General features: G+C 46.5%; 1 protein-coding gene across 4 annotated transcripts in view; it reads left to right on the forward strand.

The window, feature by feature from the left end:
• The first annotated feature begins 3546 nt into the window (after positions 1–3546).
• The window catches only part of CLSTN3 (calsyntenin 3), a 33005-nt gene continuing 19122 nt past the window's right edge, over positions 3547–17429 (forward strand). The window contains exons 1-13 of one of the 4 annotated variants that reach the window (XM_020994375.2): positions 3547–3582; positions 5064–5199; positions 8477–8629; positions 9115–9310; positions 10432–10640; positions 11069–11218; positions 11522–11707; positions 12223–12504; positions 13701–13813; positions 14825–14987; positions 15671–15727; positions 16437–16594; positions 16707–16855. In XM_020994375.2, coding sequence (XP_020850034.1) covers positions 5136–5199; positions 8477–8629; positions 9115–9310; positions 10432–10640; positions 11069–11218; positions 11522–11707; positions 12223–12504; positions 13701–13813; positions 14825–14987; positions 15671–15727; positions 16437–16594; positions 16707–16855 — 1880 coding nt within the window. In that variant the 5' untranslated portion in view covers positions 3547–3582; positions 5064–5135. Of the gene's footprint in view, positions 3583–4861; positions 5200–8476; positions 8630–9114; positions 9311–10431; positions 10641–11068; positions 11219–11521; positions 11708–12222; positions 12505–13700; positions 13814–14824; positions 14988–15670; positions 15728–16436; positions 16595–16706; positions 16856–17429 lie in introns of those variants that run through there. The other 3 variants (XM_020994373.2, XM_020994376.2, XM_020994374.2) reach the window with 3 other exon arrangements.

The following is a 17429-nucleotide window of genomic DNA, read 5'->3' on the forward strand; positions in this document are numbered from 1 at the left end:
GATGCTACTCAACTGTCCTCCAAACCAGTGTGTATGCATACCCTTTGTGTAATGAACTAACACTGGTGGTGGGGGAGGGGCTGGGGAGCAGTTTTACTTTGCTGTTGTTGTTATTGATATTGAGTCATTCAGTCACGTCCTTCACTTCATGACCCTGTGGACCAGAGCATTTCAATACTGTCCATGGGGTTTTCTTGGCAAAGATACTGGAGTAGTTTGCCATTTCCTTCTCCAGTGGATTAAGGCAAACAGAGGTTAAATGACTTGCCCAGGGTCACACAGTTGGTAAGTGTAAGGATTTGAACTCAGGTTTTCCTGACTTCAGGCCCAGCACTCTATCTACTGAGCCACGTAGTCGCCTCCAATTTTATTTTAGAAGAATGCTAACCACCAGACCCCAATTGCATTTGTCAGTAGAATACTTACTGATAGTTAGATTCATTATCCTACCTACCTATTGGCTTTGAAGTAGGCCTTCACTGGTAAATTTCAAGATTGTGTACAGAGTTCAGTTTTGAGTATAGACAACCAACCCACTGACCTATATTCTGTCTTGTAAGGTTGGATACTGCTTGTCAGAGATGGCCAGTGGTAATAGCCAACAATGAGTTCAGTAGTCATTATCTGTCAGAGAAGATTAAAGTGGATGCAGAAGCCATTGCTAATAGGTTTCATGTATCCGAAGTTATGGTAGTGCTTATAGAAGGGGTGAAAGTGATCTGTGACATGCTACTAATCCATAAAAGTGTGGGTAGGTATGTCTAGGCCTTCCTCTGAGAACTGTGGCATCAGTAAATGCAAATTTCATTGCATTGTACCAATTCTTATTCTAGTTGTTCTTGGATGGTTGGCAACAAGAGTAACTATGTAATGAAAGTCTTTGGGAAATTATATAGGCCAAGAAATGAGGCCATGTCCCTTAAGCATCCATGCTTTATTCCTTAGAAGGCACCTCACTATTGACAGAATGGAAGATATTGGAACTGATGGGGTGCTTGGGTGCTTGTGTCTGGGTGCTTGTACTTGGACCCCAATTTCTCCCTAGTCTCAGAAACACTGTCTCTGACATTTTCTCCCCAGCCCGAGAACACTATGCCTAGCAATTACTCATGAGTGGGCCCCAGCAAGACCCTTATCTCTTTCCCTGGTGCAGTTACAAACAGCACCTGGAGGAATTATTAGTTTAAACTGGCTTTGCACTGGGCCATAAAGATATTCTTACCCACTGGACTATCTATACTACTGCCCTACCTCATTATCTACATCCTGGGCTCCTCATCTGTATTCTATTCTTAAGATGTATGTGTACTCCCTACCTTTATTTTGTCAAACAAGACATTGACTGGTGGCAGACTAGACAACTCTCAGTTACCCCTGAACTCCAGTTAGTGAAGTAGCAGGCTTAAAACCACACCTCCATGTGGGCCCCCTTGTGGGCTTTTCCCAGTGAACTCTGGGTAAAACGCCTGCGCAGTAGGTACAAGAAGTACATGTTCCTTTAAGAACTGACCACTCCTTAACCACTCCCTGATCCCACCCTGAATCACCTAGTTAGCATATTTGGCGCATGTTTTATTGCATTTTATCCTATACAAACCTTAACTGTACCCTTCTAAGATGGCAGATTCCTTAAGAATCCTTGCCTGCTGAAAAGCGTAACAATAAACTTTTTGCCAACTTGACTTAAAGAATGCTTGAGTCTGTGAATTCATTTCAGATGACCCCATCCTATACTCTAGTCTTTGAGGGATCACAACCTCTTAGACCGCAACAGAACTATGCACAGTACTGAATGTTGACTGATTCAGTATAGGATGTAAGAAAAAATTGGTGCCACCACAGGCAAATTATTCTATAGCTATGGTGATTTTGGACACTTGGGCCAAGAGACAGCTCTGGAGCTGGTATGAAATATATGCTACCGGCTGAATTTGGCTTCAGATGTCAGTAGGAAGCATGAGACTGTGCCTATGGAGTGTTCAAAGGGCTTTGCTACCAATTTGTATTACTACCTGGGGAATATAACTAACAGCTAGCCTTTAAAACTTGCATGCCAGATAATGGTTCATAGGGAAAGGATCCAAATTGTCATTTAGGTTAAGAAGAAAATGCACATTGGAACCTTTAAGAGAGTCAGTAAATTCAATTGACCTCCCTGGCCAAAGGGGAACCTCTGCTGGAATAAGAAGGGCTAAATCTAGGAACTGCACCTTTTCTCCATATATTCCTGCTGTGGAGGCCCAAAGACACCCAAGAATACCTATTAAAACTGTTTCATGGGTGACTGAAATCAGACAGAGTGAGTGTGGGTCATGCATGGATTAGACCTAGGACGATAGGTCATTGGATCTCAGGACAGCAGGTTACATCTAAGGCACTGTCTACATCTAAGGCATCTATTTGGCCAGTGACCAAGATAAATTGCGATCCTCCAGATACAATGGTGGAGAAAGTTACCCATGTAGTCAGATAATTCCCATTGGTGGAGTGCATGTAACTTCAATGTGTACTATGCTGTGTATCACAGATAACCTTCATATTTGGTCTACGGTTGGTAAGGTTGGTAATTTGTCTCTGTATGCTATTCATTGCATATGACCTATGAATGTGGTCTACAGGATGCCATTTGGCTATGTAACATGCTATGTGGTATGTGGTATGTAATGCATGTGATTGATGTATTTGGTTTGTAGTATACAGTTTTGTCTACGTGCTATATATTATGTTTCTGCAGGTAATGTATCTGGTCTTCTACATCTAACTGTAACATGAATGTTATGTGCTATGTAACTGATGAATGCTTAAGATGTGTGCTGATAAAAAAAATTACCTTTGTATTTTATGTGACTTAGAGGTGTTACAAATATTTACAAATAGTTACAAATATTTAGTATGGAAGGAAGATTTGTGTGTAGCTACAGGAATGCAAGGCAATCAATAGTTCCATCTGGCCCCTCTAGCTCTAGGATAATCTGTGTGGCTCCAGTGTTTATGGCCAAGGGCATGAAGGGAATTGAGAGGAATTTACTCATCCTAATCCAAATATTAAGAAGACCTGGGGAATGTTCCCTAAGGGGGAGGTAAAGTAATCAAAAAGTCTAAGAGAACAAAGAATGGATGAAGGGAGATGTGGAAGGGGTAGGGATTGTTAAGCAAAAGGAAGAGGAAGTATGGGGAAAACCCATATTCCAGACAAACTGAGGGATGGGAGTATGGCAAGTATTTTATCTACATAAGTAGGCTTGGTAAATTGGAGGCTGAGGTCTCCTAGTAGATTTCTTCTAAAGGAAAGCACAAGTGAACTAGAAGCTAAGTGTCAACCAGATAGCTGGGAACTGGGACTAGATTGCAATGTGCCTAACACATAGTAGGTTCTTAAGATACATTTATTTGTTGATTAATTGGAATATTGCCATGTTGTTCTTGACTTCAGTTTTTCCTGAGGAATTTGGCCAAAGGAGATAGGGGTTGGGGCGTTAATGTTGTTTGTAGAGCACCTGAAGTTTTCCTGGTTTAAAACTGGCCTTTCTTTCCTTGTAGGAAGACTGCAAACTTCTTCCTAGTGATGCTTCAGAAGGCTGAGTACGTCTCCTCCATAGGCAAAATTCCTGGGTGTAGGTGACTAGTGCAGAGGGATCTCATGGGACCACTCAGCATTCAGGTGGGATGTGGGCTAACAGGATCCTGATAGTCCAAGAATGAGTCACAGATCCAGGAGAATCAAAAGACAGAAGATGATGCCACCTAGGCAGCTGGCCAGCCATCATTGAGGGAAATTGAACTCCCCCTCACTATGGCATTTCCTTTCCATTGGGTTGAGGCCAGGAGTGAGGAGTGGTGACAGTCACTAGACCCTAAAAGAGAAACCTACAGCTTGAGGAGGAATTGGGCCACAGCTCCAGTGCCCTGGATAAAGGACGAATAATGAGCTGGGCTGGGTGTTTAGAGGAACTGTCCCCTTTCTGGCTTGGGACACCAGAGGAACTGTCCCCTTCCCACAGCAATGGCTCTTTCCTCTTCTGGCCTTGTCTATACATCTCTGCCCCTAGAATCTCTCTTGGGTTCTTCCTATATCCAAGCTGTGGGTTCTGTTGTGAGGTCCAGCCTCAGTTCTTACACATGCTTTCCCCAACCTCTCAAGTGCTGGAATAAGCAGGATTCAGTTTTAGCCTGGTTTTGAATATGGGGAAAATAATGGCAAGGCATTAGAAGGGAGCCTTGACAGATTAAAAATGGTGGCATCCATAAGTGCCTTTGTATCTGTGTCCATCTTTGGTCTACTGGATGAACCTCCCTCCATCCTGGGTGGATTGTGGGCATTACAGGTGAATTGTCCAAGGAGGAGGATGTAAGAAAGGGGTCACTGCTTCTCTCACTAACGCTGGAGTTCTCTCTACTTCCATACTGAGAAGTACAGGACGTCTCTTTGAATCTTTTAGGCTGGGAGCTGGAATGTTGGGGTCTCCTCGGCTGAGACTATGGGTTTAGTCCCTGTGACTTACAGGAGAAGCTGAAAGATCACTCTGGGAAAGTGAGGGCAAAGGGGGAGCTAAAACATAGGTGAAGAGGAGGGGCCGTATTTAGGAGAGAGCTCCCTCCCCAACCTTTCCAAAGGTTCACATCCCCACCCCCTGATCTCAAGTTGCTCTGGTTTTCCATTCATTCCATGACTCTCCTACTTCCCCTGCGGTTCTCCTGCTCCCCAAATTGCAGTCAGGGAAGAAAAAAAGCCCCACCACATTCTCCAGCACCAGCACCACAGTCCCATTGGTTCCCTCCCTCCCTGCAGCGCCAGCCCCCCCAGTTACCCCATTGGCTAGAGGTCCCATCAATCCCCACCCGGCTGTGCTGACATCATTCTGCAGTAGCAGGGATGGGGTGGGAGTGAGTGAGGGATCGAGAAAACCCGGGGAGCGGGAGGGAAAGAGAGCCATTGCTAGCCCCCCTCCCCCACCACCTTATCTATACAGGTCGGTCTGCCCTGATCTGCTCCAACGGATTAATCCATGAGGTTCCCCTCCACTGTCACTCCCTTGCTTATCCTTTGACCCTCCTCCCCACAGCATCCTTTCCTGAAGGTGGAATAAGGAGAGAAGCTCCCAGGGGAGAACACTCGCCTTTCCCTGCCCCACACTATGGCCCCCTTGCTGCTCCCCCTCCTTCTGACCTCCCTGCTCCCCACCAGCTTCTGTAATAAAGGTGAGTGATTGGGGGTGGGCACTGGAGGGGGGGAAGGGGGATAAGGAGTTGGGAGGTGGGCAGGAGATGCTAAGGCTCTTTGAGTATGACCTGTGTCTTTCCTTCCATCCATCCCTCTCCCCATCCCTTTCCCCAATGCTGCATGCTTCTTCACATGCTCATCACCCATGTGTTTCTCACTCTTCCCCCTTTTTCCCCCAGGTAGTTCCACTCTTCTTGAGCCCAGTGTCCTTCCCCACCTCTCTTTCTTGATCACATCATATTAATTGCTTGTCTCTTCTTGTGTTTGCATATTGGTTTCTGAGCTCTTGGGAGAAGTTGTATCTGAGGGGTGATACATATCGTTCTTCAAATCTACACAGTTCTCAAGGGGGTGTATTTTCTGTGAGTGTGTGGCAAATTTATTTGATTTTTCTCTATCCAGTCCCAGGGAGGAACCATTCTCTGTAGTTCAGCCATTCAGAGCACGTATGTTTTTGCATGTTCATGTGTGTATATGTTTTTATGCCAGCACACAGCTAGGCTGTGGGTTACCAGAGCTCAGAAAACCCTTTAGCAAAAAGAACAGGTGATAAATTCATAAATGCAGCTGGGCAAGGAGAGAGAGAGAGAGAGAGAGAGAGAGAGAGAGAGAGAGAGAGAGAGAGAGAGAGAGAGAGAGAGAGAGAGAGAGAAGAGTGAGGTTTGGGACAGAAAGCTAATGGAGAGACAGACGTAGGAGGAAGAGGATGAGAGAAACAGGTGTGGGGGAAAACTATGAGGAAGGAAAAGAGAGAAAAGAGTTATCAGAGGTGAAAGGGACATGAAAGTAGAGGGGGAGATGAGAGGGAAAAACAGGAGAAAAAGAGAAGAAATGAAAAGAGAGGGGAAAGACACTCATTTAGCAGAGCAGAGATGATGAGGCATAGAAGGAAGATAGGGAGAGAGGAAAGGAAAGCTACAGGGTGAGAAGAACTGGGGGGAGGGGAAAGGAGAAAACCTGGGAATAAGGAGAAGAGAAGGGAGAACTGGGGAGAAGGGGAGAAGTGAAATGAAAAGAAAAGGAAAGGGAGAAATGGGGGGGAGAAGGGAGGTGACATCTGAGAGGGGAAGGGAGAACTGGGGGAGGGGGAAGAAAGGAGAGGATAAAAGGAGAATTGAGGGAAGAAAAGAGGATAGAACTGAGGAGGAGAAGAGAGGGGAAGAGGAAATGGGAGAAGAGAGAAGGAAAGAACTGGTGGGGAGAGAAGAAAGGGGAAGAGAGAAATGGGGGGACAGGAGAAGGGAGGAAAGAAAGAGGAGAGAGTGGAGTGGGGAAAGAAGAGAAGGGAGAAGAACACTGCAGGAGGGAAGAGAGAGAGGATAAGATGAAAAGGAGGGCGAAGAAGGAGAGAATGAGAACTGAGGGAGGAAGGAAGAGGGGAGAGGGAAAGGGAGAGATAGCTGAGGGGGAGAAGCAGGGAGAGAAGCTGCTCTGGTTCCACCTGTTCCCCTCCATCTTGCGTTCTGTCTGTCTTGCCTATTGCTTGTGTTCTGGTTGCCATTCTTCCTGTCCTCTTTGCATCTCCTGCCTCAACCCCAGCTTTTTGGTATCCTGCCACATCCTTTTCTATCCTGTTCACCATCTTGTGGCTCATCCCTCAGCTGTGGAGGGGAACAGGGAGGGGCATGGTGTCTACAGCGCACAAGGGGCTGAGGGTCCAGTATATGACAGTTCTATTCTCAGATGACTGCTTTGCCCCCTCAAAATACTGGCACTCAGGAATTCTGGATTCAGCAGCATATTCCCTACATGACATTCGAGATAAACTTCCTCTCAGTGACTCAATTCTTCTTTGATGACATGACTCCTATCTCTCCCTCCCATACAAGGGAAATTGTATCTTCATTAATATAATTTAAGAGCCTAGGATTTGGTAATGAAGAAGGTCTCAAGACAGATACAGCTGCCTATTCCCCAGTGGAGTTTTTTGGTTGAGTAGAGAGCAAGGGCAGTGGGGCAGAAGGTGAAATTCTAAACCAAGTTTCTCGTTGGGAGATTTGGGCCCACTGGGACACTGATATGGCTCCTCCACATGGTCTATCTTGTGCCTTAAATCCCTCACTTCAGAGCCAACGTGATCTTTGAGGGAGGATTGGGGGAAGGTTCCCCGAGCCCTTCAAGTAGAAATGGGGGGAAAAGCTATGCCCCTTTTGGAATGGTCTCAGATGGGGAAAAAAGAATGAAGGCTAGATCTTGGATGTGGATAAGAAACAAAGCAGTAGGAGCAAGGCTTGCTAAAGTTCCACAGATCCTAATTCTAGGCTAGGGTTAGATGTGAGTAGATACAATCCTGGGGACTGGCAGATGTGTACTGAGTGAGTGTGTTTAGCAGTGGGGGCAGGGAGGATTAGTGATGTATGTAGGCCAGCTCAATAATTCTCTAGGGCGCTGGCACCATTGGGTCCAATCATTGGCATTGATCTCTCTCCTCTATCCCTGATCTTTCCAATGGAGTGGCCCTCCCTTTGCCCTATATCTTTCTTCCTCTCCTGTTCCTTTACTTTCCCTTGAAGGCATAGTTCTGGATTAAGAGTCGTCTGGGATAGATGATGAGAGAAATGAAGGAATTTAAACTGAAATTCAGAGGAAGTAGGGTTTGAACCCTTTCTTCTCCCCCTCCCTATCTCTGCTGTGACCTCATTCTCTCCTTATCCTCTTTTCAGGGCTTTCTCATGGTCAATTCCTGGTGTTCCCTATCCCACTTACCCCTTCCCTGATACTCTCCCAAGAACCTGACGTGCCTATTCGAGATGAGCCACCCATTCTCTTGACCCTGATATTCAGAGCAGACCTTAGGTCTCCAATGTATAGTTTGTTGCCACGGAAATAGAAGAGACTTCATATTCTGCCCTTCATCTCTATAGTTTATCCCATGTCCTTACCCTGTTCTCTGGCGTTGGGCTGGTGCCCTTTCAGCAGGATGTAGTAGAGTAGAAAGGGCACTGGATTTGGGGGCAGAAGATCAGGGTTAGAATATTGCCTTTGCTACTTATTACCTGTTTGACTTTGGGTAAGTTTATTAACCTCTCGGGGTTTCAGCTTTCTTAGGAGAAAAATGAAAATGATGGAAGTTGAACTAAATAGCCTCCAAGGTCCCCTTCCAGCTCTAAAAAAGATTATCTTTGCAAATTTAGAGGGAGGATAACAAAGGCAAGGAGCTGGAGGTGGGGGAGGGGTGAGTGAAGAAGGTGGGTAAGGGTAGCCAAAGGCCTGGGCCTAGAGGGGTTTTTCATAAAGTGGGGTCTTGACTCACAGGGTCTTCCTCTCTGTTCCCTGGGGTGTCAGCCAACAAACACAAGCCATGGATTGAAGCAGAGTATCAGGGCATTGTCATGGAGAATGACAACACTGTCTTACTCAATCCACCACTCTTTGCCCTCGACAAGGATGCTCCTCTGCGTTATGCTGGTAATGGAGGGAAAACCAGAGGTGGGGTAGTCAGAGACAGGGAAGAGGAGAAACAGGCATAGGAATGTATATGGGGGAAATTACAAAGCTTGGGGAGAAAGAAGGGAGAGAGAGTAGAAGGAAGAGAATAGGAAAAACTTTAGGAAGAGGCAAGGGAAAGGGGAACCTAAGGATGAAAGAGGAGAAAGGGGGATCAGGGGTAAGGACATAGGCAGGGGTTGAATTCAGTAGGACTTATCAGGGTCTCCATTATGGAAGCACAGGAAGAAGGGGGCTGGGTTCTTGTTAACATGCAGAGGGGGAAAGGGGCTAGAACTATATAGATCTGGCCACAGGGAGGGAAGGGGAGATGAGAGTAAAGGTTTGGGAGGAGTGTCAGGGCCTGGTACAACAGATGATGGGAAGGGTTAATGTAGGTGGGAGTAAAGGAGAAGCTAGAGAAGAACCTGATGGGAATTATAGCCTTCCTTTTCTTCTCTGACCAGGTGAAATCTGTGGGTTCCGACTGCACGGGGCTGGGGTTCCCTTTGAGGCTGTGATCCTGGACAAGGCGACTGGAGAGGGGCTGATCCGAGCCAAGGAACCAGTGGACTGTGAGGCTCAGAAGGAGCACAGCTTCACGATTCAGGCCTATGACTGTGGTGAAGGTCCAGATGGGGCCAACACCAAGAAATCACACAAGTGAGGGAGTCTTTCACTTCGCTACTAGAGCCCTCTTCTGTCCCTTCTCCCAAGGTCATATTGATTCTTTAATAATATCAGCACACCCACGTACCACCTCTGTTCAGTGGTTGTCCAATACCCACAATGATGGGATGGTGATCAGAACGTTCAGTGACATACATGGTCCTTGCCCTTCAGAAGCTTTCTGTTTTAGGCGTGCGTGATCCATAGATTGCATTTATACATTTCATACATACAAATCACACAGATCTATAACACATGCCACACGGACAACATGTGAAACATACGCATTACATGGCACCTGCCCCTTATGTGTAAATGTTACACACACTCCCCATTACTTTTTATAGTTAGTTTTATTTTTTTGCTCTGGATTTAGCTCTTGGTTTTATGTCCCACATTTTCTGACAGGGTTACTTGAGGTCAGTTCTTGTTGTTCAGTCTTATCTGACCCTTCATGACCTCATCTGGGGTTTTCTTGGCAGATAGTGGAGTGGTTTGCCATTTCCTTCTCCAGCTCATTTTATAGATGAAAAAACTGAGGCAAACAGGGTTAAGGGACTTAACCAGAGTCACACAGCTGGTAAGTGTCTGAGGCCAAGTTTGAACTTGTGAAAATGAGTCTTCCTGTCTTTAGGCCCAGTGCTCTATCCACTGTGCCACGTAGCTGTTAACTCTTTGTGAGGACAAATGCTTTGAATCCTTAGGAGGACTCTTAATGCTTCCGAGTTCACTGTCTGACATCCGCAGCCTCATGTTAGGAGCCCAGATTCCCCTTGGTCCCTTATGAAGTTAACTACATCATCTCTTAGGAAACCATTTAACCCCCTCTCCTGAGCTGGGTGCTTCACTTCCTCCCTTGGGCACCTCTTGCCTATGGGTTCATGCTCTTTACCACGCGGTTTGCCTAAGGGTTATGGTAGCACAGGCTAGGACACTTAGGGGCTGGGTGGGGAGTGAGGCAAGGGGACCTAAGGAATATAGTCCTACCACAGGCTCAGGACTGCTTTGAAGCAGTTCTGTTCTGGAATTCTCCCTCTGTGGTCCAGGCTTTTGCCTCTTCAGCTCTCTGAATATTGGGGCAATGCTAACCCTTCTTCTTCCCCTGGTCTGTACAGGGCAACTGTGCACGTGAGAGTAAATGACGTGAATGAATTTGCCCCAGTATTTGTGGAGCGGCTGTACCGGGCGTCAGTGACAGAGGGGAAGCTGTATGACCGAATTCTAAGAGTGGAGGCTATTGATGGTGACTGTTCCCCACAATACAGTCAGATCTGCTATTATGAGATCCTCACCCCCAATACTCCTTTTCTCATTGACAATGATGGTGAGTTCATCCACACTTCTACCATGGTGTTATAACTCTTGTCCCCCCAGATCTCTCAACTGGAACACAAATCCTTGCTTACCCCAGATTCTATCCCATATCTTCCTAGACAACTTCCTATTGTCCAATTTGTTCTTCATCACTGACTCCACTGCATGTGCGCTCTCTCTCTCTCTCTCTCTCTCTCTCTCTCTCTCTGTCTCTCTCTCTCCTTCCCTCTCTCCTCCTGCTTTCTCCACTCTTTTCTCCCTCCCTCTCTCCCTTCCCCTCCTCTCTTCTTCTCCCTTTTCCCTCCCTTTTTTCTCTTCTCTTACTGTCCTCCCTCTCCCCTTCCCCTTTTTCTTGCTCCCCTCCCTCGTTCCTTTTCCCTCTCTCATCCTCTTTCCGGCCTTTCTTTACTTCCTATGGGCCATCATCTTATCTTCTAGGGAACATTGAGAACACAGAGAAACTGCAATATAGTGGGGAGCGGCTCTATAAATTCACAGTGACAGCATATGACTGTGGGAAGAAGAGGGCAGCTGATGATGCTGAGGTAGAGATCCAGGTGAAGCCCACATGCAAGCCCAGCTGGCAAGGTGAGCAACCCAGACTTCACCCTAATCCTTTGGTACCTCATCCTGACCTGGATGAAGTAAACTTAACATCTTGGGCTTTCATGATGGTCACATAGTTCTGCCTGGGGACAGCCTGACCCCCAAGTGTAGAAGGCAACAGACTGGGATTTTGCAGTATTACCTGTGGATTGAGCAGGACAGTCATGGACTAAGCTAGACTCCAAGGAATCTGAGATGGCTGCGGGGAATTGGAAATAGCATAGTAAATTTGTGTGAAATGGCTTACTTTCCTTTTCTTTGCCCCCTCTCCCCCACTCCCTATAGGCTGGAGCAAAAGGATTGAGTATGCACCTGGTGCCGGGAGCCTGGCCTTATTTCCTGGCATCCGCCTAGAAACCTGTGATGAACCACTGTGGAACATCCAGGCCACCATTGAGCTGCAGACCAGTCATGTGGCCAAGGGCTGTGATCGGGACAACTATTCAGAAAGGGCTCTTCGAAAACTTTGTGGTGTGCCCCCCTTCTCTATCCCAACCCTGAGTCATGTTCTTTTGCTCTTCCTCAGCACCCCCTGACCTTGTCTCTTTCTTCCCAAGAATCCTTCTTTGCACCATCTGCTAGGGGTCAATAAGTATGTGCTAAGTACCCACTCACAGCTTCTAGGTACTAGGAGTACAGGAAAGATTGGATTTACTCCCTATTCCCAAAAAGTGGAGATGGGAGAGATGAATATAATTGCCAGAGGCAATTCTAACACAACACTACAATGGTTAAGTGCACTGAGGGCAAGCAGGGGTTGGAAAGCCAGCTGGGAAGGCCCAGGAAAGCTTCTTGCTGGAGCTGGCCTCAATCTGAGTTTTAAAAAAGCAGCATGGTGACTGCAGTAATGCAGGCTGGAAAAGATACTTCAAACTTTTCTTCTTTCCATCCCCCTTTTTGAGAACAACTATCTTAGTCTACTCAGTCCACATCTTGATTCTAATAATTCTGTCTTCCTGGGGGTGGGGGGGTGGGGTGCCCTACAGGTGCTGCCACAGGGGAGGTGGATCTGCTCCCTATGCCCGGCCCTAATGCTAACTGGACAGCAGGGCTCTCCGTGCACTACAGTCAGGACAGCAGCCTCATCTACTGGTTCAACGGGACCCAGGCTGTACAGGTCCCCCTGGGCAGTGGGGGCGGGGTCGGATCTGGCTCCCAAGATGGCCTCAGTGACCATTTCACTTTATCCTTCTGGATGAAACATGGAGTGACCCCCAGCAAGGGCAAGAAAGAGGAGGAAACCATCGTGTGCAACACTGTGCAGAATGGTGAGCATCAAACTAGGAGGCAGGAGGCTGAAGCTCTAGACCTTGCTTTGCAGTAAATTAGCTGTGAAATCAAGCAAGTCACTGAGCCTCTCTGGGCCTCAGTTTTCTCATCTATAAAATGAAGGGGTTGGGCTCGATGGCTTTTCAGGTCCCTTCAAGCTCAATAAATATACCTATAAATGTGGATAGGTAGATTACCAAATACTCTTGTAATACATTGGAATGTTCATCCTCATCAATGCATACATTGGCACCATCCTTTCCAACCCAGTTCTTAGCCTACTTTCTGCACATAACAGGCATTTGATCAATGTTAGCTGGATTGGTAGCACAGTGGATAGAACATTGGGCCTGGAGTCAGGAAGACTCATCCCCCTGAATTCAAATCTAGCCTCAGACACTTATTAACTGTGCAGCCCTGAGTAAATCCCTTAACTCTATTTGCCTCAGTTTTCTTATCTGTAAAATGAGTTGGAGGGGCAGCCAGGTGGCATAATGGATAGAGCATGGGCCCTGGAGTCAGGAGGACCTGAGTTCAAATCCAGCCCCAGACACATAACACTCACTAGCTGTGTGACCCTGGGCAAGTCACTTAACCCCATTGCCTAGCCCCCTCAAAAAAATGAGTTGGAGAAGGAAATGGCAAACCGCTCCATTATCTCTGCCAAGAGAACCCCAAATAGGGTCACTAAGAATCTGATGCAACTGAAAAAAACAACTCAATAATAAAAACAAAATTTGAATGGGTGAAAGAATGAATAGATAGCAGAATTTCATTCTCTTTCACTCTTAATTTCCCCCTCCAATATGGGCCTACTCCACCCTTTACCCCACTGTAATGGGATATCTTTTTTTTTTTTTGGCAATTGGGGTTAAGTGACTTGCCCAGGGTTACACAGCTAGTGAGTGTCAAGTGTTTGGTCTGAGGCTGGATTTGAACTCAGGTCCTCCTGACTTCAGGGCCGGTGCTCTATCCACCATGCCACCTAGCTGCCCCTATAATGGGGTATCTTTAGGCATGAATATATATCTACCTTCCTACTCTTTCACCCTCTGTAGGACCTTAGGCAAGTCACTCCTTTTAGCTTGGTCACTGACCTTGAGAGGACTCAAATGTCTACTCTCACCTTTTGCCTTAACTTACCCTTGTCTCAAGCCTTGGTATTTGAACCCTGTCTCCCCATCTCTCCCCACAGAGGATGGCTTCTCTCACTACTGGCTGACAGTCCACGGCTGCCGAATTGCTTTCCTTTACTGGCCTTTGCTGGAGAGTGCCCGGCCAGTCAAGTTCCTCTGGAAACTGGAGCAGGTGAGGATGGCACAATGGAAAACTCAGACTCCTGGAGACATGTGATGGATGGAAAAATATTGGGAAGAGATGCTCTTCATCCCTTATTTCCCATCCATTTCTTCCAATGCTGAGTCTTCTGCTGATAGAAGCTTCTCCTCAGTTTTCTCTCTTGTTTTCTTCTTCCAAAGCCTGACTCCTACAGAAAGCCTTCCCAGGTTGAGTAGATTGCCATTAACCTCAAATAGGCCTTAATTCTTAGTTCTTTCCTATGAATAGTCCTCGGGCTGCTGATCTTTGATTGTTCATGGTTATAAGTGAAAAAGAACATGTATAATTTTAAAATCTGTGGATAAATCTGAAAGCTAATTAGAGCCAAGAGCCATTTCCAACCAACCTATCTCTAGCTGACCACAAGAAGCGGTTGAATCTGATTTTTTTTTTTCTCCTTTGATATCTCTTGTTTATGCCCTGGTCAAGTGGTTAAATAGTCACACATACAAAATGGGCAGAGATTGGAAGAGAAGCAACAGGCTTGGATAATCCAAGAACTAGATCCTCAGTCCTTGGATAACTTAGAACTTCTGCAGGTCTCTCCTTTGGCTGAAAAGAGGGAATGGCATTTCCCACCTCTTAATCTCTCTAGTGTTTTATATTGTCATCTCTTCCCTTTCTCCATTACTCAGTCTCTCCTTCTGACTTCCTGGAAAAAGTATGAAAGAGATAGTTTGCTTTTGAGGTTTTCCCTTTTTTCTTCCTTCTTCTCTGTCCTTTGAGACCCCAGTGGCCCAGTACTTTTATGTGATAAATGAACTGACTCTAAGGAGTATTTGCATGTTGGATTTTTTTTTTCTATCATCCACTTTGAAGGCAGATCTTCATGTTAAAGAAGTAGCATCTCTTTCATTGAGAAGTAACATCTCTCTCCTCACCCAGGAGGCAGGGATTATTGCTATTGAGACTTCCTTAGAGACTAACTAAGGAGAGTGGTCCTGCCTTAATTCCTCTCCTGGCTCTGTTAACCTTTTCCAGGTCTGTGATGATGAGTGGCACCACTATGCCCTGAACCTTGAATTCCCCACAGTCACACTTTATGTGGATGGAATCTCCTTTGACCCTGCTCTCATCCATGACAATGGCCTCATCCATCCACCTCGACAAGAGCCTGCCCTCATGATTGGGGCCTGCTGGACTGGTGAGTCCTACTCCACCCTTACCCACATCCAGAAGCCACTCAAGGGCAAAAGCAAGATGGACTACCTAGGGGTGGTTAGTGAGTTAGGGTTAGGGAAAGGAGGGTGACTGATAGGGAAACAGTAGCCTGTACTTACTAGACTGGCAGAAGATAGTTATTTTGTGCATCCCATTACATCTGAGTAAGCAAACCTGGGGCTCAGAAAAACAGAAATCTCCTATATTTAAGGAGCTCCAGAGAAGGAGACTCCATAGCCATGGAAACTGGTCAGCATCTCAGACTGCTAGGAAAGTCTTCCTAATGCCTCACCTGAATCCTCCTATAATTTTTGTCGGTTTTGTCCTTGCTCCATCATTAGTGGAGATGGAGAAGTAAATCATCTCCTCTGGAGAAGAACCCTTCAGAAACCATTATAAAGTTTTTTCTCCTTTCACTTATCTTATTTGAGGCTGTGGCTTCCAGAGCATCACATTTGAAATTTCATCGGATCACACTGAGGTCTGGGAAATTAATGTTGAGTAGCCAGTGGGAGGAGGGCCCAGTTTGGAAGCTGTCCCCCATGATTCCTAAGCAGGACATGTTTGGGGCTAGGATTCTGGTTGCAGAAGGGCAGGGCCTCTCCTTCATTCCTTTTGGCTCATCTGCTCTTACCACCCTGAGCTCACAGGTTCTCTTCCTTGCAGAGGAAAAAAGCAAAGAGAAGGAAAAAGGGGGAGACAACAGCACAGATGTGAACCAAGGTATGGTATGTTTGTGCAAGGAGCAGTTTCTGCTGGGGAACTGGAATGATGCGTATCTCTTCCCCCGTACCCTCTCCAGCCCCATTATGCACCACTCCATCCTTCTTTAGAAGACCATGACCTAAGCAAAGGCCCGTTATTCTCTGGGGTGTACCTCCACAGAATGAGGTAAGGGGGTCTTCTGATTAGCCTGACGTTGATTGGGGTGGTGGTGACAGAGGTAGAAAGGAGGAGGAGTTGGTGGTGTATCTGAGCATCTTCTGAAGCTGACACACCCAATCCTTTTGACTAGTCTCACTAGGCCATGTAGGAGGGAAGGTGTATAGCCTTAGGAACTGGACTGTGTCTTGGCAGACCACTCCTTCACACTCCTGTGTGGCTGCCCTTCCTCTTCTCTCCTTCTTGGTCTGATTTGCTTGTTCCAGTTCTTTCTCCATGGGGCTCATCATTTTGTCCTGCTGCTTCTTTTTTGGCTTTCAGTAGTTTGTCCTTTCCCTTCTAGTTTTATTTCCCTTGCATCTTTGCATCTTTTTCCTGATCCCTTTTCCTTCTTCCTTTCCTCTCCCATGTCCCCATTTTGTCATTCTCTCTCCTGTATTTTGCCTTTTTCTCCTTTTCCTTTGTCTCTCTCCTTTCTTTCCTCTTTTTTCTTCCCTCTCTTTTCTTATCTCCCTCATTTCCTGCTCCTGCTCCTGTGTTCCTGCCCTAGGAGACCCTCTGCCGATTCACCACTACTTCCATGGCTACCTGGCTGGTTTCAGCGTGCGCTCAGGCCGCTTGGAGAGCCGTGAGGTTATCGAATGCCTCTATGCATGTCGGGAGGGGCTGGACTATAGGGACTTCGAGAGCCTGGGCAAAGGCATGAAGGTACAGGCCTTCCTTTACCTGCCTAGCATGTCTTCTTGCCCCCTGCCCTATCTGGCCCCTCCTTTTCCTGCCCCTGGTCCTGCTCACGGCTGTGTCTATGTCTGGGGCCCAGGTCCACGTGAATCCCTCGCAGTCCCTACTCACCCTGGAGGGAGATGACGTGGAGACCTTCAACCATGCCCTGCAGCATGTGGCTTACATGAACACTCTGCGCTTTGCAACACCTGGTGTCCGGCCCCTGCGCCTTGCCACTGCTGTCAAGTGAGTGTGGGGACGGACCATAGAATGTTAGAGTAAGAAGGGCCCTCACGGAAGCCATAGTTCTGCATTTTACAGACAAGTAAACAGGCCCAAGAGGTTAAGTGACTTGTCCAATGTCACACAGATAATGAGTGGCAGAATCGAGACACTACCAGCAGGACTTTGTGGCTCATATTTTAATGACGTTTTTGCAAAATCTCTTCCCTTCTCTGTCTCCATTTATTTTCTTTGTTCCTTTCTCTAAGCAAGAAAAGAAAAAAAGGATATTAAGTATGGTGTTATCAAATGGAGCTCAGTTAAGAGACCTAGCTCCTGGTCCTGCCAAACTATTGACTGACCCATTGGGTGACCTTGAACACAAGGCACTTCACTCTCTTTTTTTCCCCCTCATTTATCTTAATAAGTCCTGCCTCACCATGTAAGGCTCAATATAGGACTGCTTACCCACAGGTGAAACATTTAAAGCTTGGTTTTTTGTTTGTTTTTAAAATGAGAGACAAGTGATAGACCAGATCACAGAACCAAGTACTCATCGGTCATTCAACTGTTGATGCCTTATCAAACGCTTATTTTT

This window comes from Phascolarctos cinereus, unplaced genomic scaffold (assembly GCF_003287225.1).
Source record: "Phascolarctos cinereus isolate Bilbo 61053 unplaced genomic scaffold, phaCin_HiC Scaffold_1;HRSCAF=81, whole genome shotgun sequence".
Lineage (NCBI taxonomy): Eukaryota > Metazoa > Chordata > Mammalia > Diprotodontia > Phascolarctidae > Phascolarctos > Phascolarctos cinereus.